At 37.5% G+C, this 26892-nt stretch overlaps 4 protein-coding genes across 7 annotated transcripts; 1 reads left to right on the top strand and 3 right to left on the bottom strand.

Annotated features, from left to right (window-relative positions):
- Positions 1–1751: 1751 nt before the first annotated feature.
- On the bottom strand, positions 1752–9298 carry mat2al (methionine adenosyltransferase II, alpha-like). Of its 4 annotated transcripts, none has more exons than XM_079658911.1 (11): positions 8829–9298; positions 6974–7127; positions 6613–6816; positions 6027–6104; positions 5338–5460; positions 5141–5253; positions 3600–3743; positions 2805–3023; positions 2548–2730; positions 2191–2324; positions 1752–2103 (listed from the first exon to the last, which is right to left on the bottom strand). In XM_079658911.1, exons 3-11 carry the CDS (start codon positions 6809–6811, stop codon positions 2001–2003), a joined length of 1296 nt encoding a protein of 431 aa, XP_079515037.1. In that variant the 5' UTR covers positions 6812–6816; positions 6974–7127; positions 8829–9298; the 3' UTR covers positions 1752–2000. The 4 variants fall into 4 exon arrangements, with proteins under 4 accessions (XP_079515037.1, XP_079515039.1, XP_079515040.1 ...); XM_079658913.1 differs by having other exon boundaries at positions 6613–6788; XM_079658914.1 differs by having other exon boundaries at positions 6613–6688.
- Positions 9299–11532: 2234 nt separating this feature from the next.
- On the bottom strand, positions 11533–17630 carry LOC307024619 (heterogeneous nuclear ribonucleoprotein D0-like). Its single transcript, XM_079658915.1, has 8 exons — positions 17173–17630; positions 16275–16443; positions 15958–16119; positions 15632–15763; positions 15419–15518; positions 14404–14586; positions 14200–14294; positions 11533–13848 (listed from the first exon to the last, which is right to left on the bottom strand). Exons 1-7 carry the CDS (start codon positions 17337–17339, stop codon positions 14224–14226), a joined length of 984 nt encoding a protein of 327 aa, XP_079515041.1. The 5' UTR covers positions 17340–17630; the 3' UTR covers positions 11533–13848; positions 14200–14223.
- A 73-nt stretch (positions 17631–17703) lies between these two features.
- enoph1 (enolase-phosphatase 1) lies at positions 17704–22403 on the top strand. Its single transcript, XM_079658916.1, has 6 exons — positions 17704–18023; positions 18967–19068; positions 19453–19655; positions 20062–20194; positions 20317–20440; positions 20760–22403. The coding sequence occupies exons 1-6, from the start codon at positions 17940–17942 to the stop codon at positions 20897–20899; spliced, it is 786 nt and encodes a 261-aa protein (XP_079515042.1). The 5' UTR covers positions 17704–17939; the 3' UTR covers positions 20900–22403.
- On the bottom strand, positions 22009–26462 carry tmem150c (transmembrane protein 150C). Its single transcript, XM_079658917.1, has 8 exons — positions 26219–26462; positions 25409–25492; positions 25164–25217; positions 25048–25083; positions 24883–24950; positions 24678–24805; positions 24429–24606; positions 22009–23924 (listed from the first exon to the last, which is right to left on the bottom strand). The coding sequence occupies exons 2-8, from the start codon at positions 25480–25482 to the stop codon at positions 23719–23721; spliced, it is 744 nt and encodes a 247-aa protein (XP_079515043.1). The 5' UTR covers positions 25483–25492; positions 26219–26462; the 3' UTR covers positions 22009–23718.
- Positions 26463–26892: the final 430 nt, after the last annotated feature.

Genomic DNA, 26892 nt, shown 5'->3' with positions numbered 1-26892 from the left:
TTCAAAATAAGAGCGCAGATGAGCTCGGTCAATCCGTGTATCTACGGTCCATTTGTTTTCACAACGAAAACAGCCAAGACACATTTTGAACCCACAAAATTAATGTTATTAAGGGCTGTAAATATAATAGGCCTATGTCTAAAATGGACAACATTGTTTGGAGATTTCTGCCAATAGTTCTTCGTGAGATCGATCCTGTTGGACTCAGTAGGCTAGTAGTGAAACTACTCCCACAACAAGTACTATGAAGTACTTACTGTGTACTTTTTGAGTAATCCTCTGTCAATGTCCCCTCCTGAGTACAATAATGCATGTTTCTCTGCTATTTTGAATCAGCGTTAAAACACCTTTCTTCATGAGACTGATATTGTTGGACAGAGTATTTTAAGAGGATGGTAGACATGATATCAGCAATACTTCCAGTCAGAAGTCCGGCAGCAGCATTTTTACCCCTTGGAAAGTCTTGCCCGCTATTTAAATTGACTTGGATTGAAGTTAATAACAATATTATATCTCTTATCTATATTATATAGATAAGAGATATGCATATTTGATGCAGTCTTTCTAAACACTTTTAAAATACTGCAAATTAAGAGTATTTGTAATGTTCTGCACAGATAGTGCCCTAACTTGAAAACACGTGGCAGCTTTATTAATACAGCAGATGAAAAGATTTGTGGAAGGATAAATACTTCATGGGCTTCAATGGCTCTCTAGATAAAGGGCGTTTTATGGTTGCTTGTATTATCCTCAGATAGTGGTTTGTTTAAATAACTAGTGACATTTGAATAAATATTGCAAAAAAGGGCTCCAAAAAAAGGCATATATCCTGGCCGGCTTAGCCAGTGTGTATTTGTTCAAGCACCCCAATATTCAGTTTATAAAGTACAATTCTGGGCCATTGATTGTGTCATTTCTCCAAACACATACAGTAAAAATGCCTGTTTTTGAAGCCTTAAAATCGTACAGGAAAATGAGTTTACATTGTATTATACTTAAAGACAGGACTATTCAGTTAAGAGAAGAGGAAAAAGGAAAGAAAATTGTTATAATGGGTGATGTAACATTACTGAGTCCAACAGGATCAATCTCATGGAGGACTATTGGCAGAAAAAATAATAACTGGAGAGACGGCTGGGTGACCGCAGTGCAGAATCGCTGTATAGTTGAAGTCTCCTAACAATGTTGTCCATTTTAGACATAGGCCTATTATATTAAATTACAGCCCTTAATAACATTCGTCTAATAACATTATCTGGGCTCAAAGTGTGTCTTGGCCGTTTTCATAGTGACTGCTAAATTCCCCTTGATTATAATAATCAAAGTTCCTTCAACAGGATACTGTAGTGATTCAAAGTGTGATTTTAACATAGCCTACGAGTGCTTTTGTTTTGAAATCACTTCCGTGAGTTTCGTCTGTGAGTTTTCGGTTACTTCCGAATATGAAAAAACCATAAAAACGGTAGTTTTTTTCTTTCTGTTTTCTAGTGATTTTATTTTTTGTTTTGAGAAGTAGAAAATGAAAATCATCCCATTTTTTAAGTTTAGTAAATCCATTTTTGACCATGATAAAGAAAAATGCCTTGTATTTCAATTTTGGTTTTTCAATTTTAAAACGAAAATCAAATATCTAGTCGTTTTTTGTTATTGAATATCCATTTGTGAAAAGAAAATCCAATGACCAAAACATACACTGACCCTTGAAACTGAGCATGATAATCAATATGGGTTAATAAAGACAAAAAAATGCATGTCATGCAAGCATCCAGCATCATTTTTTAATCACCAAATATTATTTATTACAAATTACCAAAATTGTATCTGACAGTTTAACAAAAATCAGATTTTTAAAAATCAAAATAAATGTTCGGCACTGACCTTAATAACTAAAGGTCAGATAAAGTAAGAACTGCATTCAGTCATGTATACAAATTAAGATTATTTGACCCTTGATTGTTTTACGACTGATTGTTAAGAAAAAACTGACAGTTGTTTAAAACTCAAAACACCAGAGGCTTTGGTTTTTCCCAGGGGAAATCCTCTCTGCCAAAGTGACCGTAGCAGGCGGTTTCCTGGTAAATTGGCCGCTTCAAACCCAGATCTCTGAAAATGAAGTCAATATTAAACAGTTAAAATGTGTCAATAAACACTAGAAATATGATGCTTTTAGCTATGAAAAACCTCACATACTTTACAATGACGCCAGGCCTCAGGTCAAAGTTCTTCTCAACTATTTGCAGCAGCTCGTCTTCATCCTTGTTCGATGAGCCGTAGTGAAACACTGAGATGGAAAGCGGGCGGCTCACACCGATCGCATAGGAGATCTAAAGGGAAAAACAGACAATTTCAGTAATCATTGCTCAGATATCTAACAACATCACGTGCAAGATTGAAAGGAATCATCGCACATTAGACACCAAATAATGACCTGTTTGTAAAGATAAGAGTATAATCGTTTCTAGGGTCACCACAGATCACATGGGGAAAATACAGAAATAACATTCACACTACTCAATACAATAAGTGCAACTTAATGAACTTCCTCACCTGAACCAGGACTCTCCTGCAGAGTCCTGCTTTCACCAGAGACTTGGCCACCCAGCGAGCTGCATAAGCTCCGGACCGATCCACTTTGGAGTAGTCTTTCCCGGAGAAAGCCCCTCCTCCATGCCCACCCCAGCCTCCATATGTGTCCACAATGATTTTACGCCCTGTGAGTCCTGCATCGCTCTGATGATAAAAAAAAACATCAGCTCCTGCATTTCTGCAAATACATTTCCATCGGTGGTTTAGTCCTCACTCACCTGTGGGCCACCGATAAGAAATTTCCCACTTGGCAGTAGATGGTAGATGGTTTTGTCATCCAGGTACCTGGCGGGAATGACCACCTTCACCACCTTCTCCATCAGATTGCGTCTGATCTCCTCCAGGCTGATGTCCGGGCTGTGTTGTACAGAGATGACCACAGTGTGAACACGCTGCGGCTCCATGGCTCCCATATTGTCTCGATACTCAACTGTGACCTGCAGCAACAAGGGCAAAACAATTAAGCAAACTCTTTACACCACCATTTCAAAACAACAGTCTATTGAACCAAAGATAACAGCCTATGCCTTTTCTAAGAACTTATCCTTGATCTCAAAAGAAAATGTCATGAGGTTAACAAAATATGTTTCTTAAAGAGTTAGGAGAGGACACTGCACTTACACCAGTCTACATAGGTCAAGAAGGCATTAAAGCACCTTTTCTTGTCATTTACAGATTTTTACCAGCTCTTGTCATGGCTGCCGCTTTATACTTCCCGGTCATTACAAGTTATTACCCTTACTAAGCAAAAATGAGCACTCAACCACAGCCCTACCACTAATTCCTAGATCCACCTGCTCACCTGTTCCTTTCCCCACATTCTCAGAGTATAAATACCAACCAATCTCCAGCTACTCCTCGTCCGATTGTCATTGTTCTTTCATGCCTTTCTTTCCAGCCACATGAGCCGGGACCTGGATTGTCTGAATGTGTCCTTTCCCTGCTGCCTCACACCCAGCGGCCTGATATTTGATTTCTTTATTGCCCCTCTGTCAGACTTTAAGATGGCTCACTTGTGATTTGGAGTCTGGTTTTATCCAGGGACACTCTCCGTTGCATGACAGCTCCTTTAACCTGTAGTTGAGTTTGTGAGCCAGTAGGATGGTTAACGGCATGCACTCCTCCGTCTCATCTGTGGCGTATCCAAACATCAAACCCTGAGGAGACAGGCAGATCCATAGATATGGAAACCCAGTCAGAGCAGTTATGGAAAAAGTGTCAAAATGATATCTTTAAGCTTAACTAAATACAACTTAAATGAGAGCTTATGCACCAGAACAAAATGCATACATTATTTTGTAGATAATTAACGTTTTGAATTAGCTACACAAATGTTGCAGCAACTATTGTAAAGATGGTCATAAAATGTCATTCAGACTTTTGCCTTCCCCATCATATCATTCATATTAAGGTAAAACTACAAATGGTCATCTAGCACCACCATCAGGTTCAAATGTACCTCTGTCCAAGGCTTTCTTATCACTTAACACCCATGAGGATTTATAGCATAGGGAGAGGAAAGATACCATTTGTAATTCATTTATACCAACTTGATTTTTTATAATTTGTATAAAACCCCTTATCAATGCACTTCTGTTACAACCAACTCTATTCAGTTGTTAATCATTTCCCTGTTACTACATGTGGCAACAATTGCTGATCTTTGGGAATTGGGACAGTTTTAAATGCATTCAATTCTGGCACTTTTGCCACAAAGTATTACTATCTCCTAATTTAAATACCTGCAAACACAGTACAGGAGAATCAACACACGTTTTGTCTGGCAGCCCAGTAAGGTTTGAATTTCACCCTTTTGCAGGTGCTTTGAGAATTACAATTGTTGTTTTATGGGGACAGATTAAGTGTTGGGGATTAATTCTGTCTTACTCCTAGGAGTCTAACCTTTTCTGTGTGTTGACGTTAATAACCAACCCTGACTCTGTTATCTCACTCATTCTCAGTTTTATGACCGGTCAACTCTCGGTCACAGAGCCTAAGAGTCAGACACGTGATTCAGTGTCTCCAGATGTTGGGGATATCTCCAGTGTGCCCAGCTGTTGATTAACTCTCTGTAAACTAGTTAAAAGGTCTATCGAGGGAGAGGCTGGGCAGAATTGATGTGGCAACCCAGCCGTGCAGTCAGAACCTCTTGCTGCTGTGACTTGTGATGTGAATTCTCCAGCCGATACTTGTAATAAACTACCAGTGTTTGACATCAAAGCTCCAACTCTCCTCGTGTCTCTCTGAGTCCTGACTCTCCATTGCTGCATAAGTTTGCCTTACATTAAGCAGTTGCTAAAGCCAAATAATCATTGTGTGAATCCACATCTCAGTCTAATCAGTCTAATTGTGTTGTAAGGAAATATAGAAATTAAGTAGCCTATGAAAACACATTAAATTGAATGACAACCTCATTGTAAACTATTGTATGTCAAATGTACTACTGGCTACTTTACCTTAGTGACTTTTTATAACTCTTTTAATACCAAAAAACAATTCTAAATCCACATGGTAGTTTGTATAAAGTTAAGGATTAAAAAGGTATATACTCAACCTGGTCCCCGGCACCAATGTCCTCCTGATCCCTGCCTTCAAACACACAGTCTGATATCTCGGCACACTGCGGCTCCAGGGCCACCAGCACGTTGCACGTCTTATAGTCAAAACCTGTACATCATAGTAGGGAGTCCTTTACTTAAATACCCTGGGAACATTCTGCAAAAACTTCAAGTTGTAAAATAAGAAATCTACCTTTTGAAGAGTCATCATAGCCAATCTTCTTCACGGTATCTCGGACCACTGTCACGAGATCCACGATGGCCTTAGATGTCACTTCTCCAACCAGCAAAATCATGCCGGTCTTCGCCACACATTCTGAAACAAAACATGACTCACTTTGTGTATCATTTAGAGAAGTGTTATTATATGCTATTCAATGATGAAACTTCTTTTAAATATTTGCTTTTTTGTTCTAGTGATGTCTCAACCATAAATCTATATTCTGGATCTTTGTCTTTCATTCAATAGCAGAACTAAACAATTTCCCAATCTGTAATCAAAGAAGTAAATGTATTCTACTCTAATCTAATCTCAAACTGGCTTCCTGTCTACAATGAACCAACACTACCATGAATGTAATAATGTTAACATTTGCATTGAAAAAAAGGAAAATGTAATAGGAAATGTCCACATTTATTTATTGGATTTGGTCCATCATATTCACTTTTTGTCTTCTTACAGTATTCAAAGTAGCCTTGGAGGTTTATGTATCTCTATTCAGAAACACTGATGTTAAACAAACTGTTTTAATCAATGCAATGAATAATCACAGTTTATTTCAATGATTTTACTTTTTTTCACAAACAAGTCTGAAGCATTTTTAGGAATTAGGGGTTGGGTGCATCATGATACATTTCAATATTATAAGACATAAACCTCACCACAAGCCACTTTAGAGTCGGGGTCTTTACTCAGGTATGCATCGAGCACAGCATCACTGATCTGATCACACATTTTATCTGTGAACACAAAGTCAGAGATGAACAGGGACATACGCCTTGAATACACACTTGTGTTTTATTACTGAAATCATCAGTAACTGTGGGCTGCAAGCCAGCCTAATAAAGTATGTAAATATTATGCAAGTAAAATTCCCAGTCCTAAATTACATGGAAAAATGCTGCTTTCAAAAATATAATTCAGAATGAGGAATGGCCCATTTCAGAATATATAAATCATATAACTGTAATAATTATTGATGCATTAATGTGGTCATCACTTTAATGTTGTAAGTGGTAAACTAGAGCAAATATTTACTTTTTGTATACTGTCAAGTAGTTTTATTCATAATAATCCACCCTAACCCACCACTGGATTTAGTACTTCTTTCACCATTGACTTTTAATAAGGAACATGTCCACACTGTGTGTGTACCCAGTATACTACAACCATAGACTGTATGTATACAAAGTACACACAGGTATACACTCAGGTTCACATGTATACAGTAAAGGCTGTCTAAATTACCTGAGTGTCCCTCTCCAACAGACTCGGAGGTGAACAAGAAAGTCTTCCCACTGCAGGCTGCTCCTCTCGGGTTCATCTTCAGCGCGTCGTCGGTCGGTGGTGGTGTCAGGAAAGTTGAATGTAACGTTATTAACGGCACCAGCTCTAAGGTGAAAGTGCCTTCTGATGTCCGCCGACTAATGATATACAAATCAATCATGAACTCTGGAAGTTACGATAACAAAGACATGGAATGGCAGTAAAGTGGATTTAGGTCAGGCAGATTAAAGAAAACAACCGAGGCAACGATCACTAACAGTCGTTCATTACATCCATCAAAGTCGTACACGGTTAAAACATATGAAGGCTACTTAATACTTACATTTATTACAGATTCCCCTTTTCTGGCTTCCTGTTAACGGCTGCCTGTTAACGGATGTGTGATTTTAAGGAGGAATGTTTACAAGTGAAGGTCCTTCAGGCAGCAGCTCGGGCAGCCTCAAGATGGCGCAACAGGTCAGGTGAACAGTTTCCCCCTTCATAATTTGAAAATATATTTAGCTAATTTACACATACTGTATTTTCATATTTTATTGTTTTAATCATCACCTTTTTTTTCTCTGTATTTTTCAAAAATAATCATGAAATGTTTTTACATTTAAATGGTTTGTAAGTAAAGAAACAAACAGCAACATAGAACAAATATAACAAAGTAAATAATAGTATAGCTATAATACATACACCAATATAATATATTACATATTTAAAGACTAAATAATACATCAATAGAATAAACTTATTTTAAAGCAATTCACCTCAAATCATCCTTAATTTGGTAACATGTGTCAGTGGAGAAGGAAGTTCTTGTAGTACAACAGTGTACATATAATGTTTTATTTTGTAAAAGTAGCTATTATGAAGAATGGTCAGTTTCAGGATGAAATAGATATATGAATATATTGTTTGTATATGATTTTAACACAAACATTAAAAAAAAATATGCTTACTTAAATTGAACTTAGTACACATTTGAGATAGCCCTGATTGTTGCCTCGTATATATATTTTTGTTTTGGCAAGATTATAGTTTTGTTTCAATTTTTTGTATGCCCATTTACTTTTCTTTGTTGGAAAAAAACTAAGAGTTTGCCTGAAAACTTACCACATAATTCATGGCGTTTGCCATATATTGAAAAGTGTCTCAGCTATTTGATCTGTCTTATCCACATGGAAAAAACACCACCATGACGTATTTCTGTTATTATTTAGTTTGTTACAGCAGTTAGAGAAACTGCTTCCTATAGCAGAATAAAGACCTCTGTTCAGTCTAAAACATCATCATAAACTTCTCATAAGTATGACAATTGCATGTCTATTGTAATGAAATGCATTACAGTGTACATGTGACTGTGTTGTTGTGTCTATCCCCTGTGGTTGTATTGTGCATTTTCTTTCGACTTTTGATATCTTCAACTGTACAAAGTCCATGAAAACTTTGATTACTTGTAATGTCCTTTACTACTCACATACTGCACAGCTTGTCCAAGTAACCTGGATTATTTAAAGTAAGGTTATAGTATATTAAAGACTAATGTATATCTTTTTATTTGACTTAAAGCAAACATATACCCACACTGTTTCTTTAGTATTTAGCCAAAGTGCAGCACACTCCCAATGTTCAGTTTGCATGACTCAGGTCCAGATCCTCTTTATCAGTCAAGTACTTCCACAGTACTAACAAAGTCCTATCAAGGTCATTCTTGACCTGCTCAATATCTAAATTGATCTGACTTTCCAACACAAAACATATGAGGAGCAGTATGCAATACATCGTTAAAGAATAAGCTACCAAACAGCCTATATAATACAATTTTAATATCATTCAAATGAGCTCAACCTCAACTAACCAACAATGAAATGCTACACATTAACACATCAGTAATAATAATCCATTTTAATGGAGTATTTTAACAGAATAGTGTTGCTACTTTTCCTTAACTAAATGATCTGAATATTTCTTCCACCATGGCAAGATTTATTACCAAAGATTTTTGTTATGGTTTAGTGTTCTTGAATATATCTTATAAAGTGGAGTCAATGTTAAAAGAGTACCGGAAATAGTTCAATGTGTGCTCCAAAACAGCAACAAGTAGGCAAATTCACATACATACACTTTCCCTGGTAGCTGAAACAAACTGCACAACACAGGATGAGGAAGTGAAGCAACAGTGACCTCACCCCTTTATTGCCTTGCAAATATCTCTCTGCTGAAAGCCCTTTAGCCAGACACACAGCTCAACACCATCCTGCCGCTCTGACAACTCATGGTAAGTAAGCACATAAAACCAGGATTATATGTTTAGAAAAATGTGCGGTTTAACTGTCAAAAGTTGTTCCTTGAGTAGCAGAGTTCATGAGAAGCGGGAAATGAAAGTGCTGCATGTTCAGGTGATCATGAGTTGTGCATGGCGACTGGCTCCTGTTGAACCAATGAGACTCTGATTGAGGCGACAGGTAGTTAATGAGTGACAGGGGAGAGGTGCAACCTTCAGCAGACATTTGTTCAGCTCTAACTGTGTGACTCATTCTGTCACAAGAGGAACATATCTGCGTTTGTTTATTATACTGCCAGGACTGGATAACAGGACTTTGTGGAGGATTTACTTTGTGTGTAGTTGTTAGTTGGGACTGAAACAGAGGGCTGCTATGGTAAGTTCTCCTTTTTTATACAATGAATTTAGGTCAGTTAAATATTGTTTACATTTGTCATAGATCACTAATTGTTTTTCGCCTTCATATCAATTAAACGTATCCTCTATTTGTCTGTACAAGTAATACTTAATAGTAATGTATAGTAATGTGTTATGCAGGTTTGCTTTATAAAAATTGTGTTTAGGTTTTTCATGTGACAGTCAAAGGCCTCTGTAACACCTGACAGCACACTCACCTGTTCACTCAGTAACAGGAAGTGAGGTTTGGTCATTTAAGAACGTGACTGCAGAGTAGAACTGGGCAATAAATGGAAAATATATCGAAATCCTGATAGGAGACTAGGCACCGTCTTAGATTTGTCGTGAAGTGTTGTCTTTTCCTGGCTGCATTACAGTAAAGTGATGTTATTATCTATATTTTTCAGACTGTTATAGCGGTTCTACTATTTGCCTTTACCCAATTCATCAATAAATCCACATAACTGATGTTTATTTATCAGAATTCCCAGTGTAATTATATTGTGAAAGCATCAATGGTCAACCCCGTTTTGTTTTCATCACCCAGCTCTACTACATAGATCGTTGCCCCTATGTTTGGGTTTTTGTGTAGCTCGTTGTATGGGGAAGTTTTTTTGGAGACTAAAAATAGAATAATTTCCCTTCCTTTTCCCCAGGCGGACACACGCTCTCAGCCCCCGGCCTCTGGCTCGGCTGCTAAGATGGACCAGGTTAGGAGTCAGGTGAACGAGGTTAAAGTTATTCTGACAGATAACATCAGCAAAGTGCTGGAGAGAGGGGACAGATTAGATGATCTGATCGGCAAGACTGATGACCTGCAGGCGTCTGTAAGTATCTGATCCAGATGGTTCAGTGTTGGCTTTCCACCCTGATGTTAACGATTAGTTTTCATATATCTTTCATTCAAAGGGTTACTTCTCCTTTAAATGATATATATTCTCCATTACACGCCAGAGTAAAAGTGTAACAATATATATGTATCAATCATATCTGTGATATAAAAACAGGAAATATTGCTCATTCAAAATACACATGATAATATTGTGTAAATAATCCAGGGCCCCATAAAACATTTGTGTTTTTGTTTTTTCTTTGTCTCTCTTACTCAATGCCCCACACCCAAATAACTTTAAATAATTTACTAACAGATTCAAGTTAAACAGTTTTTGGCTGTTTTAGAGTTATGTAGTTTGTAGCCTAATTTAATTACTTTTCATATTAAGATTTAACCTGCAAAAAATATATTTATTAAACACAGTGGTTACCAACCTTATTACTGTGTGAAAAAAAAGAATCTGTCATTTTATGAGTTATTTCCCAAATTAAACACTTGTTACTACTTTTGTAATTTTATTTTAAAGTGCATGACTTTTGTAAATAAGTGCTATTACATTCTAGTTTTGGTACTTTTACTTTAAAGAGTACTCCACCATTTTCTATATTCGTGCTGAACAAAGCAGGAATTCATGTATTTTTCTTACTAGGCCATACACTAATTGTTCTCACCTGGCACCTTTATTACCCACAATGCAACTTGATCTTCAAAAGTTAGGTCTGGGTTCAGGTGCTAGACTGTTGTTTTCAATATATATCTGACTTCCCGCAGCTCCACCTGGGGACACAAAGACACTATACAGTTGTTCGGTGAAATCGGTGGAGTTCCCCTTTAAGTAAAAGGGTGTGGGTAGTTCTTCCATCACTGGTGTTTTAAAAAGGTTTTCTCTTGGTTTCTTTCAGGCTGACACGTTCCAAAGAACATCCACGCGGGTTGCCCGGAAATACTGGTGGAAAAACATTAAAATGATGGTTATAATCGGGGTGATTGTGCTGATCATCGTTGTCCTCATCATCCTCTTTGCCACAAATGTTATATAAATCACCAAATATTGTCCTTCACCAGCTCAGGACTGAAAGCAATGAAAATTGAGGATGAAGCTCACCTCTTTTGAGCATTTCAGCATTTAAATGCACTCTTGAAAGTCTATTTTCATTTCAGCAGATATTTCAAGAAATATGTATGTACATTTTAAGGGTACATGTTTTTGTAGCATCTGCAGGCTTTTTGATTAAGACTCTCCGTAAAATAAGAAGTTTAAATTCAGAATGCACAGCTTAAGTTGCTAGAAGCTTGACTGAAATACTTCCTTGAACACTCCAACATTCATTCAAATGTGACTTAATGTTAATATTTCACAAAGGATCACAAATCCAAATGAGTGTAATTATTTTTATTGTTATCGCATATCTTTATGTCCAATTACCTGTATATACAATGTGTGTTTATGACTGTCAAACTCTATAATAACATATGTATTATATGACTGATGATTATGATGAAGAGGATACATTTGAACATTTGCTACCACAATACTGTATATAAATAATGTGTTCTGCTCCAAACAATCAAGCATTTTGATTATGTAATAAATGACTGAGGCAAATTCACAAACGCTATTTCAGAACATTAAATACAAAAACAAGAAGGGACGGGGAATGCAAACTATTAAAGGTCCCATGTCATGCTTTTCCGGTTATTACCCGTCCCCTTGTGTGTTATGAAGGTTTTTATGCATGTAAACCAGGGGTGCCCGATACGTCGACCGCAAGGGTAGATCGCATGGCATTGAAAAACAAAGAAGAAAACAAAAAACAAAAACATTTTATTTTTTAAAAGTTAGCCTATCATCCATCCTTACTATGGCATAGGCCACTTGATTGACGTATAGGTAAGCCAGTCTGAGCTGCATTGTGCCATACGGGTTCATGCAGTTGTGAGGGGGCCTCACCTTCTCATCTGAAGCGCAAATGCGGCGCACTATTATACGCTTATGCGGCGCAATTATTGTAAGCGCGCCACAGTTTATCCGCCGTTTAGTCCACTAGCACCATGACACAGATTGGGCAGGGGCGGCCCTGTAGGTAGATCATTTGGGCTTGATCATTTTAAAAGAAGCTCCCAAGCTGAAAAAGTATGGGCACCCCTGATGTAAACGGTCTGCAAAGTCACAAACCCTCAAAGTACACCCTGTAGCGAGTAAAACTCTAACACAGAAAATACCTGTCTAATGCTGCCCCAGAACGCCTCGTTGGAGATTTCTCCAAATGGACCAATCCGTGGAGCCGTTACGTTACGTCCGCGGAGCCGTCCAAATTGACCAATCTGCGAAAGTCCTCACTCACACACACGCACACTCAATCTTTTCTCAGCTGCAGCTCCGCCGATTTCTCCTCCCTGAGACGGCAGGACGCGGCGAGGCTGTGAGTCGGTGTGTGTTCGGGCTAGGTTTCGCTGTGTCTCGTTGTCTCGCAGACGGCCACTGGGCTCATAGGGAGGGGGGGGCAGGGGCTCCAACAAGCCGTTTAGGACAGAGAGTGAATACACTTACTATACAGAGATGCTGTATGAGAAACCAATGTGAGTTTGGAAAATTGCACAATTTAAATCTATTCTAGTAGACCTCAACAATGGAATTATGATCAGTAGAAATGGCCATGACATGGGACCTTTAAAACTTTGCAGCAATCTAAATAAATGCAAAACATCAAACGTTTAAGAATACTCTGGTAAATGATGAGGAGAGTTACTGTAGGTCAGTGCTCTTCATTTTGTCCTTACAATCAGCTAGTGCTCTCAGCTGGAAACCTTCACTCTGCTGCCTTTCATCACTCTGAACCCTACGGAAAACAAACAACACAAATCAGCTATAGATGAACACAAAACGCTTCATTTACAAATAAAAAGGAATCCCCCTTGTTTACAATGTAAAAACCAAAATGAGAACTTTAACATTTTACAGTAACAAAAGTTAGTCCATAAGCTAGAAATCCTGAAGTGCAGTAAATTGAAGAAGTCAAAATACCAAATGGAAGAAATCTTCGATTGGTCAAAAAATACACATTACAGAAAACATTACATGCAAATTTCAGGAAACTTCTTGTTTGACAAAAGGTTATAAAGAGAAAAATGTTGTCGTTACAGGAAAATTAACCAAAGAGGAGCTCTTTCCATCGCTGTCAGTAACACAAAACAGAGCAATACAAGTACACAAAGTTAAGAACTTTATCCCCCCAACACAGTCTCGTCCAAATACCAACCAGGATTTAGCTCATGGACTACTGGCTACAAGAGCTAAATAAAGAAACAAGCATTAAAGATAAGATTAGGAATGCATATATTAACAATAGGAACTGGAAAGTCCAGAGAATGCTGTACGTATCCTTCAAAAAGCAAATAGTTAATTTTACATATTTACAAAATCATTACTTGTGGGGGGGCCTGTAAAAAATGAAAATTACATGTGTATATTTTAAGTTTTACATTACAAACAGTTGCAAAGAAATACAAAATGGAAAGAAAGATGACAAAGCTGGACGTGTCCCATATTGTTTAGTTTAGAAATGCTGATACAGGATGTTGTAAGACCATACCAAATGGCAGCATTCGAGAGCGTATGCTTCTCGTACCCGGTCCGCATTGAGCGGGCCCTGAGAGTATCTGGGGTCAGCTCATGGCCTGCAAGGAAGCTCCGCTGGCAGGTACAAACAAGGTATGTCAGAGTTAGGAGACAACATACTTCCTTTTCTGTTTCCTTGCACATCCTTAACTTTGGCATCCATTTACTGTAGTAGCAGTACTTTACCTGTTAACTTTACAGATTAAAAAAAAGAAAGAAAAAGGTGCAAAAGAGGCAGCAGAAGGCCAGCTGTTAAAATAATTCGCCACATGAGCGTAGCCTCTATGTTACTACTACTGTAAAGCACTTGATGGTGCTGAGAAAAAGACATTTACAAGAGGAAATGAATAAAAATGTTACCAAACAGCAAAGTAAATAAAACTAGTTTTAGTTAAAAGTAAGAGGTGCATTTGTTTCTTTACATACCTACTTGAAGATGAGTTCCCTCTGTTAATACGGCTTGTAACTGTTGGTGTGACCACCGCGCCGCGGCGACTTGCCATATCCACCAGACTGATCTACTAATGAGGTAAAGCATCTGACTTCAGGTGTTTTAATCATTTCAAAAGTAATGGAAAATAAATGGGAAAGGTTGACATGAAACAAAACTCGTCAGGGAGTTTCACTTACTGCTGTAGTCACCATATCCATAATAGTTGTTGTAACCAGGGTAATCATAGCCTCCATAGCCTCCATAGCCTCCATATCCTCCATATCCTCCATATCCTTGATCTCCGTAACCATAATTGCCATAATTCCCATAGCCTTGATTCCAGTAGTTGCCATAACCCTGGTTCCAATTTTGATTGGGACCTGCAATTAAACACATTTGAATGAGCTCATTATATTCTTATCAAGCAACCTTTCATCTGTTTACCTCCACTCGATGTACATAGTGCTCTTTTTCATAACCAGCTAGTTAGCTCTTCTATAAAAACTCAGATCAAGTCGTTTTAATTATTTACATTATGCTATTGGGCATTTTAACCCTTTATTACAGACCAATATCAATACAATTACACTTCTCAATTACGCATGAACTAGTAAGTGCTAATCTGTACAGAACAGCGGAGTGAAATTTAACGTCTGCGGCAGTGACCTATTTTGATACTTGGACTCTGATTCAAGAACTTTTAAAAGTAGAAAATGGGAAGCAGAACAAAGCCACAAGCAGTTTAAACAAATGTGGCAACCCTTAGGATTTCATCATATCATGTTTGTTTGAACGTGATCACCGTTTTCCCTGCACTTACTTTAAATGTTTTATGTGTGATGCATTTGTGTTGTATTAAAAAGTATATTTATTCAGGAACAACTGTTTAAAGAGTCATGTCTCGTATGTTAGTCTTGGACATAGCATAACCTCACTTTGTCCTTCTACTGTGTACAGAAGATTAAAGCAAGAAATGACATGGTAATTATTGAGCTGAAGAAGCGTTAACTTTTTAACACTGTTTCTAGTCTTCATCTCATCGAACCCTCTGCAATTAAGTGAATAAATGAAGTGGGTCCTATATTTTATTTTCTTCTTCCGAAGTTTCAGAATCATTTTTATGGATTAAGACTTAAGAGGGTGCGTTATTTATGTGCATTATATATATATTAAGTGAATTATTTATTGCATCAGACAGTAGTATCCACTCACCGCCACCTCTTCCTCGAGACCTAGAAGAGTACCCTCCTCTGCCCCCCCAGTACTGCTGCTGCTGGTACTGCTCCTTGGACATTGCCACTTTTACTTCACACTAAAGGAAGAACAATTCAGATTATGTATAAGTTATAAAGTCACCATTACATGTGCCATCGCAATAACAAGGTAATACATTTTGATGTGCCAGTGATAAAAAAAGACCTTTACCTTGCTCAGTCCAATATTGTGGTACTTCTTCTCCATGATCCCCTTAACTGGTTCCTCCTCTTTGAATGTGATGAAGCAGAAGCCTCTCCTTTTGTTTGTTTTGTTCTCCATGGGAAGTTCAACTGACTCCAGCTGTTAACATTATCAATGAATGTACAAAATAATATATAATAATAGAAGTTAAGTGTTTAATTGTGATTACAAAAATAAACAATGGGGAAAACATTATTATGAGTTTGGAAGGAGCCCTAAACAGCCATGCCACTAGAGTGAAGTTCATAACATGGATGAAAAATATATTTAGCCAACTTAGCCAAAATATATACCTCTCCGAAGGCACTAAAGTACTCTCTGACTTTCTCTTCAGGGGTGTCGGGAGAGAGACCACCAACAAAAATCTTCTTAACAGGCTCCTTGCTCTTCATCGCCTTGGCTTTCTTGGGATCAATGACCTTTCCATTGAGTTTATGTTCCTTCTGTGTAGCAACCTTTATAGCAAAAATAATCAATTGACAAACTGGTCACATTGCAACTCCAGTTCATAAACTCCACGGTTACATATTTAAATTGCTAATTTTGTGTTTAACTCAAATTATATTCAGTTAACATTCATCTTTAACAGAGAAAAGCAGCAATACAGTACCTTGTCGACACTATCAGGTTCCTTGAAGAGGACAAAGCCAAAGCCCCTCGAGCGGCCCGTCATGGGGTCCAGTTTTAAAGTGCAGTCTACAACTTCCCCATATATGGAAAAATAATCTTTCAGGTCCTTCTTAGTGGTGTCCCAGCTGAGCCCTCCTACAAACATCTTCCTACAGACAACAGCACATTTAAAAGAAACCAAAATGCAGATTTAGAAGCAATGGAGAAGCACTCATTTTCTAAAGTAAACATTTAAAAAACAAGTCCTTCATTCAAAATCTTAATTAAGAGTGGTATTGTATGAAATTAAAGTAAAAAAACGGAAATGTGCAGTAACATTTTCCATGCATTTCTTCTGTAATAATTACATGTCCTCTTTTGAAACATTTGTGTAAAATTACCATGGTTAGTGTTTGAAGTCTTGTGTTATTGCCACATTTCAAGTGACTGAGTCCACTTGAACCTGAGTCCGCTTTAACCTTTAGCCACTATATTCTCATAAATTAATTCTAGTAGAACAAGAGGTATTTGTTTTTCCTGGATAGAAATGTGATGAGAAATAAATTGGAATCTAAAACGTTATTACAGCTGTCAAATGTAGAGGTATAAAAGAACAATATTTGTCTCCTGTATGTAACGTTGGTGGAGCATGAAGTTGCATGAAATGGAAAGACTGAAAATTACCTATAATGTGTACTTGAGTACAGTAACGCTACAGTAAATTAACTCGATGTTAGTTGGACTCCACCAATACAAATCAGCACTTGATGAGGTTTTAACAACACAAGTTTGTTATATAGCATTATTGTAACACACTGATGACATAAAATAGTAATATATTGTAATCGTGGACAGTTTTTCAATCAATATGACTTAAGAGTTTTATTTGTTGACGTTACCCCTCATCCTCCTCGTTTTTACTGGCGTCGATCTTGGATCCCTCGGCCTCGCCCCCCATCAGGCCACAGTCCCCGGTTGCAGACATCGGGTCATCGCTGTTTGCCTCTCCATCCTCTTCCATTCTCATCATAGTAGTGTCATCGCTGAATTCATAATCGTCCGACATTGTTGTTTGTTATTGTTAAAGTTGTCGATGATGAACTCAGAATTCCCGGGAGAAGCTAAGCTAGCTGGCTTTTTGACAGCTAATGCTAAGCTAATATGATTTGTTATACTTTTGACGTAAAATAGGGGAATATATTTGGTCTATCTAAATAAATAAAAGTGTAAAATCAGTTTATATCTAGACGAAAACAGTTGTCATAAATGCAAATGTTGTTTAAGTTGCTACGAAAAAGGCGTTCTTGTGAGCGTCGTTTTGTTTTCATCGCAGCCTCTTTCCGTTGGCTTCTTGTTTGCGTGTTTTTTTCCCGGCAGTAATACGCTCAGTGGCGCCCCCTCGGAGCCGCAGCATGAACTGACAGCTCTGAACATGTGTGGCTCTTTCAGTCAAGTCAGTGTTAGCTGCGAGTTGATGGCAAAGCACAGCTGGCTAGTGGCTAACAACTAACCAGGTGGTAGCCTACATCTGTTATCGTGTGGATAATCTTTGCTCTGCGTCACCTGTCCCGGGGTTAGAGATCCAGTGAGGAGCGCCTACTTTAACTCTGTTGTGAAGCTAAGTATAAGCTAGCGTCAGCTAACAAGCTGCAGACTCTCCTGAAAAATGGCCACTATTTCAATTCCTGCAGGTACTAGTGCACTCCTGCTTGATATCGAAGGGACAACAACACCAATCACATTTGTAAAGGTAAGTTATATTAGATATCATTTCAGTTTCAGCATGGTTGGCTAATTATGCAGCGTTGACTGACGACTATTAACGGCCATGCTAACAGATGACAGCAGCTAAACCAGCTAAAGATGGACGTTGTTCGACCATTGTGGCTATTCAGCTGTTGTTTTTAATTTGACTTGTATCTTGTTTTTACCTCTGTAACGCGTTTTTGAGCACCGGGTGAAGCGCTTGATAAATCAAATGTATTATTATTATTTTAACTACATTTAACCATATTTCGCTTCCATAAACTATTTACTGCTAAATGTATATTCACATTAAATAAAATCGTTTCAGTAAAAATTCACGACTACCTGATTAAAAACAAACCTCATGCCGCGTTCATGTTATTGGAGTAGTCGTAATTTCGAGTTTCATAAATGTTACATCGGTTAACAATACATTGATACGAATACACAATAATACTTCAAATGTAACCGATACACAAGTCATACAATATAAAAGTAAATGATGGGACAAACAAAAGTAACACAAAACAAGGAGGGAGTCAACATTAATGAATATATGAAATGAAGTAAAACAGTCCTACACATTTTTTTTTAACTGATGGTATGTATATATTTCCACAATAGATAGACAATAGTTCCTGTATAGGAATCCCATGAGCCACAACTTTAATAAATATATCTTTTTTAAATGTACCCAAAATAACAATGATCACTTAATACATTTTAAATTAAACATCCTCTACCATACTGACATTTTTTTTTAGTGTGAAACAGTACTAACTTTTTGCCAGCAATATCTGCTTACACGATTATTCCAAAAAGCTATTGAAACCAAAACAATATTGCATTGAAGTAGATTAAATGTTTTGTGTCTGAATTATATTATTTTTCTCCCTCTATAAAGAGCTTCTGTTACCACGCCTAATGACTCCACTTCATATTTTCAGGATATCTTATTTCCATACATCAGGGAGCATCTGGAGGAGTACTTGTCTACTCACTGGGAGGAAGACGAGTGCAAACAAGATGTTCATCTCCTAAAGAAACAGGTAACCATGTGTAAAGCTTGCTGATTTGTCTTATTATGTTTCCTACTCTTTATTTGTCTCATTGGTATTGTTTTTATGTATCTTAGCTTGCAATGTAATGCACTTTGGGCTGCATCTTCGATGAAAGTTGCTCAATAAATAATTGTTATTATTATTATTATTATTATTATTGCCTGTGGTTCCCAGACACTAAAGTCAGGTGGTAGAGATGCAGGACAGATTATTTTGCTAGAATATTCTTTATAAAAGGTCTTCATTTTGCTCAAATACTTGACAGAGGTAATGACAACAAATAAGACGGATATTTTTTCTTTACTTAAAAAAATGAAGCATGTTGTGAGGCTTTAATTCTGCCTAAATAAAGGAGCCTGGCTGTGTTTGCAGATTGAAGAGGACATGAGGCAGCACCGGTCGTGCCCCGTCCACACCGTGGACCAGACGGTGCACACAGACGAGGAGAAGGCTATTAGAGAGGTAATGGATAATGTGCTCTGGCAGATGGCGGCAGACAGGAAGTCGACAGCACTCAAACAGTTACAGGGCCACATGTGGAGGTCAGCATATTCTTCTGGGAGAATCAAAGGCGAGTAAGTACACTGATCATTTTCCTCACTTCAAAATTAATGGGTTCAAACATAGGTGACGACTTGGCAAGGTTTCCAGAAACAGAACAGGAATACTGTTTCTACTCAAAAAGTTCATCAACCAGAGCAGAAATAATTGTGTTAGTCGTTAATTCATTTAAAGCAAACAAGCATTTATTTATTTCAGCATGATGCATTTTTCCCTTTTCTTTATCTTGTTTACTTTCTTTATCAATGTTTGATTTATTTGTAATTCCTGAAATAAGCAAACAATGGTAAACCATGCTCAAATCCATTACAAATGTTTGATCTCTGAGATTATTTTGGAACCATATAATCGGGTTCAATGTGCTTTATAAAAAGTAATTAAATTATGGTCATATTCTGATATTGGTCTTGGTGCAAACAGGGTCTACCAGGATGTAATTCCATCCCTTAAAAGATGGAGAGAACAAGGACTAAAAGTGTACATTTACTCCTCGGGAAGCGTGGAGGCACAGAAACTTCTGTTTGGATACTCTGAGGAAGGAGACGTGTTAGATGTAAGTACTGCCTCCTGTCTCTTAAGAAGAAGAACATATTTTGTAAAGCCCATGCTGTTTGTTTTATGGATATGGTTGCTAATGAGATATTTGCCTGTTTATTTTTTTTCCAATGATTTCAGTTATTAGATGGTCACTTTGACACCAGTATAGGTGCTAAAGTGGAACGTAAAAGCTACGAGAGAATTGCTGAGAGGATTGGATTTCAACCAGAAGAAATCACATTCTTGACCGACGTCATTCGAGGTAAGTGTGTTAGCAAAAGTCCTTAGCATTGTAAATGTATAATAAGAGCAAGAAAGTGATACATACTAGGATGTGTTCCTTCCATAGAAAACTTAAATTCTGTATGGAAAACAAACTGGAAATGACTTTCTTTGTTATTATTTTTTTTTTTTAACAACGTCCTGTGGAGGAATCTTACAAACAACAATTGTGAATAATCTTCACAGAAAGCAGAAATATTTAGCTGTAATTGATCACAGCATGCAATAAACAACCAAGTTTCATTTTGCTTAAAGGCTGAATTAACATGGGATCCATGCTTGTGTATTTGTTCTCCCAGAGGCCAAAGCAGCAGAGGAAGCGGGGGTGAACGTGGTGGTGGTGGTCAGGTCCGGGAACATGGAGCTGACGGATGACGAGCGCTCCCACTATAGCCTCGTTACATCCTTTAGCCAACTGGAAGTGACGGGACGTGTTTAACAGAGCTAGCAGGAACACTTTGTTTCATAATGACCTGTTCTTTTTTTTCTTTGCCCTCCCAGCCCCCTCACCTCTCTCCTTTTTGCAATGTTTTAGTTTGTTCCGCGTCGACAGTTCAAAAGGTGTAGGAGAAGCTGCTGGGACTCCTGTTAGAGGTCCCGGCCTGTAAGGAGTCAATCTACCCCGTTCTGTGAGGGTGCCTTTCAATGGAGACAGATCTGCGGAGGGTTATAGCAACATCACTCACTGGTAGGGTTGCAAAGGGGCGGAAAGTTTCCGGTAAATTTCCGGGACGTTTCCATGGGAAGTTAAGCTGGGGAATTTTGGAAATATTCGATGCAAAATTAAACAAAAAACATGACATTTCAACAGATTTCTTTAAAAAACAATTTTTTTAATAAATAATAAAAGTTTTCATTATTTTAATTATTATATTAATAGGAACCCCACTCATTAAAAAATGAACAAAAATGCACCTCCCATCCAAAAATATCCACAAAGTCCCATTCAAAATGTTAAATGAAAAGAGCCCTTCTCCCTCCAAAAAGTCCCATTAAACATGCACATCTTCCCTCAAGCGATCCTCTGCATTTTGGCTAAACCCTTTCATTCAACGGGCTCTTCCTGGGCCTCATCAACATCACAGTCTGAGTCTTGCTCTTCAGTGTCACTGTCCAGCCTTGTTGAGGATGGCTCTTTGTCCGGCTCAGAGAGCCTTAGGTTTGCCCGAATGCCAACCAGTTTTTCCACTTTCGCATTTGTGAGCCTGTTGCGAACCTTTGTGTGGTCTCAATAGCCATGCAGTAAGCAGTGTCCTATGGCATGGATATTCAAGTGTACTTGAATGGCATCTTTTTGTTTTAGTCAAGACTATGCTAAAATATACTTTCCCCAACTATATTGAAGTTCCCTATGAAGAGCCAACCTTCAATTTTGAAAATTCCCATTAATTCCCGTGGAAAGTTTCCATCTTTGAAAATTCTTGGAATGCTGCAACCCTACTCACTGGGAAGAGATCAGAAAAGCTGTAAAATGAGGCCTGTAGGAAACTGCACACATGACCTTTTTAACAACGCTCGGTTGGTAAACCTCTCCAATTGTAATGACAACTTTCCAACTGTTTGTGTCGTATTTGTCACCGTTTTGTAAACATTTTCCATCGATGTGCCGTTTCCTCCCCTCTTCACATACACACGTGTTGCAGATGTATGACGTCTTATCCAGTAATTGACCCGTTAAGCGTTGTAATGTTTTAGAAAGTAGAACTACAGTGTAGATGCACTCAGCAGTGGTGCTGCTGACAGGAAGTTCTCAGTTCAAACTCTGTCTTAACTAGTCCCCTCGCAGGTGAACGCTATCTGTTTAACTGTGCCATCCTCGTAATGTTGCTGTTGGAAAGTTACCTTTTGCAAGTTGCCAAATTGATGATTTATGTGTGTGAAACATAATTGGTGTTATTCAGGAAATCTTACAAACATGCTTCCAATAAATGCCTTGTATCACACAGACGCCTCTCTCCTCTCTGTCTAAATGTTTGTTTGACCGTGTCTATAAATACTTGTTTTCTGTAATGGAAAAGCTTACACATTAACAATTAAGGCTAGTTAAAGTGCCAAACTCCTAAAATACGTTTATTTTTCGCTTGTGGTATTGAGTCATAAAGTCTAAGTCATTATTACATGTAGGTATATTTTTTAATTTGCCCTCTTAAAGAGTTAGATGAGAAGATTTATACAACTGTCTCACAGTGTTATCAAATTTACTTTTAACTTTTGGCACAATAGCACATTCATTTCTCAAAATAGTGAATTATTCCTTTTAATAAATTAGGAGTTGCTTTAACGGAATTTGCAAATACCTTATTTTCTCAAATGTTTAAATCGTTCTAGATTTTTATTTAGTTTGGTCACCATTTAGGTAAACAAATATTTCCAAGGCACACCTTTATAATTATTAGGATAAATAACAAGTTTGAAATCATTCCAATGTATACTATAGGACAGCAAGCCAAAAATATCGTTTAAAACTTGAGATATTAAAAAATATGCATGAATAAATAAATGTTAACTAGGTAAAATAAGATATAAATGAACAACAAAAATAAAATACGTTAACATTTTTTGTTATTGGCTATGGTAGGTTATTGGTTATGTTCACATACTTATTTGATTATTAAAATGTAAACCGATCTTTTTCATATGGGTGTTTAGAGTTGTACCCCCTAGATCTAGTCTCTAGTAATTCTGCTCAAAGTGCACCAGATTGAAGCATTTTACTTTAAAATGTTAAAACAAATCTTTCCAGGGGGACATACCCCCGGACCCCCGTAGAGGATGTGACATCAACCTCCCAATTAAAACATGTTCATACAATAATGAATACATTTAAAACCTTCTTTATGTATAACCAACATGTCAATACGTTTCAGTTTTTGTAATGTATTTATCTTTTGTAGAGATTTTTCATTTATTCTTTATATATTCTATTGTGTATTGCTTGGAGGGGCGGGGGGGGGGCACCAAATCATAATCTCGCCTAGGGCACCAAAATGTCTAGGGCCGGCCCTGGGTATAACTCATTCACTAAAACATTTTTCCATATAAATACAATGATTGATAAAGCCAGCAGATTCTCTACTTCTAAAACACTTATAGAGGAACTTGCATTCATTACGTCATGATGTGAAACTAATGGTTAAAGTAAAGTTAACAATTGGTGTAAAAAACAGTTTTGTATATAGAATAAATGCATCTTAAAGTTGCTGTTCCATGCGTTTCCTGCAGTTAAACCTGCACATCTTTAAAGAAGATAATCCATCCTTAAAGTTGGTCCGGCTGGTACCTGGACACTTCTAAACTGTCCGACAGGCTTTCAGGACCCCCTGAGTCTTCTGTACACATGATGTCAAAGCGGTTGTGACGAAATTCAATGCCGAAAGTGCTGAGGAAGATGAGGAAGAACATGACCAGCGTCCACTGGCACTGAGCGGCCTGCATGTGGAAGCCCTGAGCCATCAGGGAGAAATCTGTAGCAGGGAGTTAAGAGTGACACTTGTAACTGAGGGATTACAGTACATAAAAACACAACCTGGCAACATGTTAACTCTTAATTCTGCTATAAAAATCAGCATGGCGTGTAATGTGGGATTATTTTCTAGATTTAGACTTTATCCAACCCTATAGCACAGGGCTAACATTTTTCAAATAAGGAGATTGAACAGAACATGTCAATATTGCCTTTTTCTGAGTTTTTAATTGTCAATGTGGTTAAACCATTGTTTACTAAATGAAGTACATTAATACTGAGTACTATCGACAGCCTCAAAGCAAGAAAGACTTATACATAAAGATATAAAATTATTCTCTCAGCCATTTGACCCAATTTCCCCTTGAGATAAATAAAGTATTCTGAGTCTGATGACAGTACTTACTAGTAACACTTTTGTGGCAGGAACTTAAAAAACGTTTGAACAGAAGTCATTTACTTTTAAATGATATTTTAATTTCTTTCTTAAAGTGTTAAAGGATACAGAGTATCATGCAGAGAGTGATGGATCCGGACAACAGGAAGCGGAGGATCCCGGCCTTCCTCCCTTCGTTCTTCAGGTTGGCTCTTAGGGTGATGTAGGACTGCACCCAGCAGAACAGCGTGCCCAGGCCAAACGTCATCAAGGTGCCAAAGTTGTGGATCGTCTCCTCAGTGAATATCTAAAACCAAAACAGATCAATTAACTCTTATAAATATGCAAAAATATAAATGTGCCATAGGTGCACGTTACCTGGAAGTTTCCTACTAGTGTCATCCCAAAGCAGCCAAAAGAGAAGGCCAACAGACTGCCAGCATTCAGACACTGACTGACCACTGTGTGTTTCAGCTGAAGGTATCTGAGGACGGCCAGAATGAAGCCTGAAATTGACAAGAATGGAACATTAAACATTTTTTTATAAAAATCTGTATTATATTCTTCTATCCACCATTCTTACCCACAAACGCAGCCAGGTTCATGACTTCGCTGAAGATGCAGCTGGCAGGTGGAGAGTTGCCTGCAACACTAAAAGGATGACACATTTGTATTTGCTGTTCTTAAAAATAAGGATTAACAAGAATTAATATGCTTTTATTGTGAAGAGGAAATGATGAGTCTGTACCTAATGTAGGGAGGATAGAAGGATCCATTTCTTCTCCTGAAAACAATTAAAAGTGAGATGAATCCAAAGATAAAGAGAGTAATGCTTTGCTTTATGTAATCTTTTTGAATTCTTACTTGTATTTTGAACCCAGGGGTGCTATAGTCTGATGATTGACAGCAACAAAGTATCTATAAAAAAATATTGCGGTGAGGAGAATTATAACAACAGAGATTATATTTACAGCACACTGCAAAAACATATATGAATTGGTGAAGGAAAACATAAGATGTGGGTTCTATTATCTTAAATTATTATCATTTGTTTAAATGTCGCTTTAAAACTGATATTTAAAGATAGTCCTATAATTAAGAGAACTTACACCACCCAAAGTCCCGTAGCAGTGAAGGCAGAGTAGACTGGAGGCAGGAGAGCCCAAATACTGCAGCTCCACATCCTGTCTCTCCTGGAACACAGAGGGGGAGGCTTTGTTAGTTTATTGAGAGGTATTCATTTGTTAAGAAGAATACAATAGAAAATATTCCATTGTCAAATTGCACAAGACATTTTTAGATTCAAGACTCAAGGCTTTATTGTCATGTGCCCAGTAGCTACAGTGTAGATATGGCAATGAAAAACTTAAGTCCCAGGCTCCTCCATCAATTCAACATGAATATACAGTATAGGACATAAAACAAATACAACCAATACAAATAGTGCAATACATAACAATAGAAAAGTAGTGCAAGAGAATATTTTGAGATGTGTTGTATTTGCATGTGCAATATATGCTATTAAAAAACATGAAAACAAACCATATCACATGCAGATGTGATACACATTTACATTTTATAATAAAGTTATATTCAAAGAAGCCCCAGGGCTGAGTCAAGGTTAGGTAAGGTATAAAATGCTGTGTGATGAGGTGGCAGCTGGTGGAACATTTACTTTAAAAGATATGGAGGCTACATGTCAACATTAGCACTACTAGTGAAAATATACACAGGCTTTATCTCACCTGTATCATAAAGTACATTAGGTACTTCTTCTAGGTATTCTATTTAATAAACTCCAACATTTAACTCAATGAGAATACAGGGAGTGAGAAGCAGAAACAAATGTGTCATTTAAGTACGAAACAGGGAATTCTTGCTCTGTAAACTAATAATAACTGTGGATGAAACTGCCATACCTGTCCGGCTGTCCGTCCTGTGGAGACTCTCACCGGACTAACCCTCGGCTCGGGTGTTCAGCTGCAGCAGTAAACACTGTAACACTGTAAATGTATCCTCTAATTTATCGGTTTATATCATAGACTGTATATATAAAGGTTTATATCCAATGTCGCTGACAAATTGTCGTACATATACTGCTAAAGGTATGGTGTAGACGCGGAGGTATCAAGGGAAAGTGTACTGCACGTTTACCGGTATGGACAATGCTCCTTCAAAAATAAAAGCATGGGAGTGTTAATATTTAAAAGTAAATAGATTAATGAATACAGTATCCTTATCAATCATGATCCTTACTTTACATATGCAGGGTTGAAATAAGTTCTATTTCGTATAACTTAAGTAACTATTATAAAAACGACTTTAAAAGAAAGAATTATCCTCAAAATTAATATATTGTTATCACATGTAGACATGCATTTTTTGAGTCAGTGTATTTGTATGTATATAATTTTAGGGGAAAGCAATAATGAAGGGTACAGCATTTCTCCTGCATAATGTTTTAGGAGTTTGGAGCCCTCGAACACAGATAAAGTGGTTCAACCTTTTGCTTATATTATATCCTGGACCTCTACAACACCTGCCTCACCCGCAGAGCACTCAGCATCGCTGGTGACCCCCACCCATCCCTCCA

Source organism: Notothenia rossii, assembly GCF_949606895.1.
Source record: "Notothenia rossii genome assembly, chromosome: 11".
Classification (NCBI taxonomy): Eukaryota; Metazoa; Chordata; class Actinopteri; order Perciformes; family Nototheniidae; genus Notothenia; species Notothenia rossii.
This window is presented reverse-complemented; position numbering and strand designations above follow the sequence as displayed.

Bases quoted from the DNA above. Each gene is read 5' to 3' on its own strand.
- mat2al (XM_079658911.1), bottom strand. From the start codon at position 6,811: ATGATTGATTTGTATATCATTAGTCGGCGGACATCAGAAGGCACTTTC. The intron at 5,254-5,337 runs GTAGATTTCTTA...TATGATGTACAG, and splicing joins CTATGATGACTCTTCAAAAG to GTTTTGACTATAAGACGTGC. The intron at 3,024-3,599 runs GTGAGCCATCTT...TTGTTGCTGCAG, and splicing joins AACCAGACTCCAAATCACAA to GTCACAGTTGAGTATCGAGA.
- LOC307024619 (XM_079658915.1), bottom strand. From the start codon at position 17,339: ATGTCGGACGATTATGAATTCAGCGATGACACTACTATGATGAGAATG. The intron at 16,444-17,172 runs GTAACGTCAACA...TGTTGTCTGTAG, and splicing joins AAAAACGAGGAGGATGAGGG to GAAGATGTTTGTAGGAGGGC. The intron at 16,120-16,274 runs GTACTGTATTGC...TTTGCTATAAAG, and splicing joins AACCTGATAGTGTCGACAAG to GTTGCTACACAGAAGGAACA.
- enoph1 (XM_079658916.1), top strand. From the start codon at position 17,940: ATGGCCACTATTTCAATTCCTGCAGGTACTAGTGCACTCCTGCTTGAT. The intron at 20,195-20,316 runs GTAAGTACTGCC...CAATGATTTCAG, and splicing joins AGGAAGGAGACGTGTTAGAT to TTATTAGATGGTCACTTTGA. The intron at 20,441-20,759 runs GTAAGTGTGTTA...TTGTTCTCCCAG, and splicing joins CTTGACCGACGTCATTCGAG to AGGCCAAAGCAGCAGAGGAA.
- tmem150c (XM_079658917.1), bottom strand. From the start codon at position 25,482: ATGTGGAGCTGCAGTATTTGGGCTCTCCTGCCTCCAGTCTACTCTGCC. The intron at 25,218-25,408 runs GTAAGTTCTCTT...ATTTTTTTATAG, and splicing joins GCTACGGGACTTTGGGTGGT to ATACTTTGTTGCTGTCAATC. The intron at 24,806-24,882 runs GTAAGAATGGTG...TGTCAATTTCAG, and splicing joins GAACCTGGCTGCGTTTGTGG to GCTTCATTCTGGCCGTCCTC.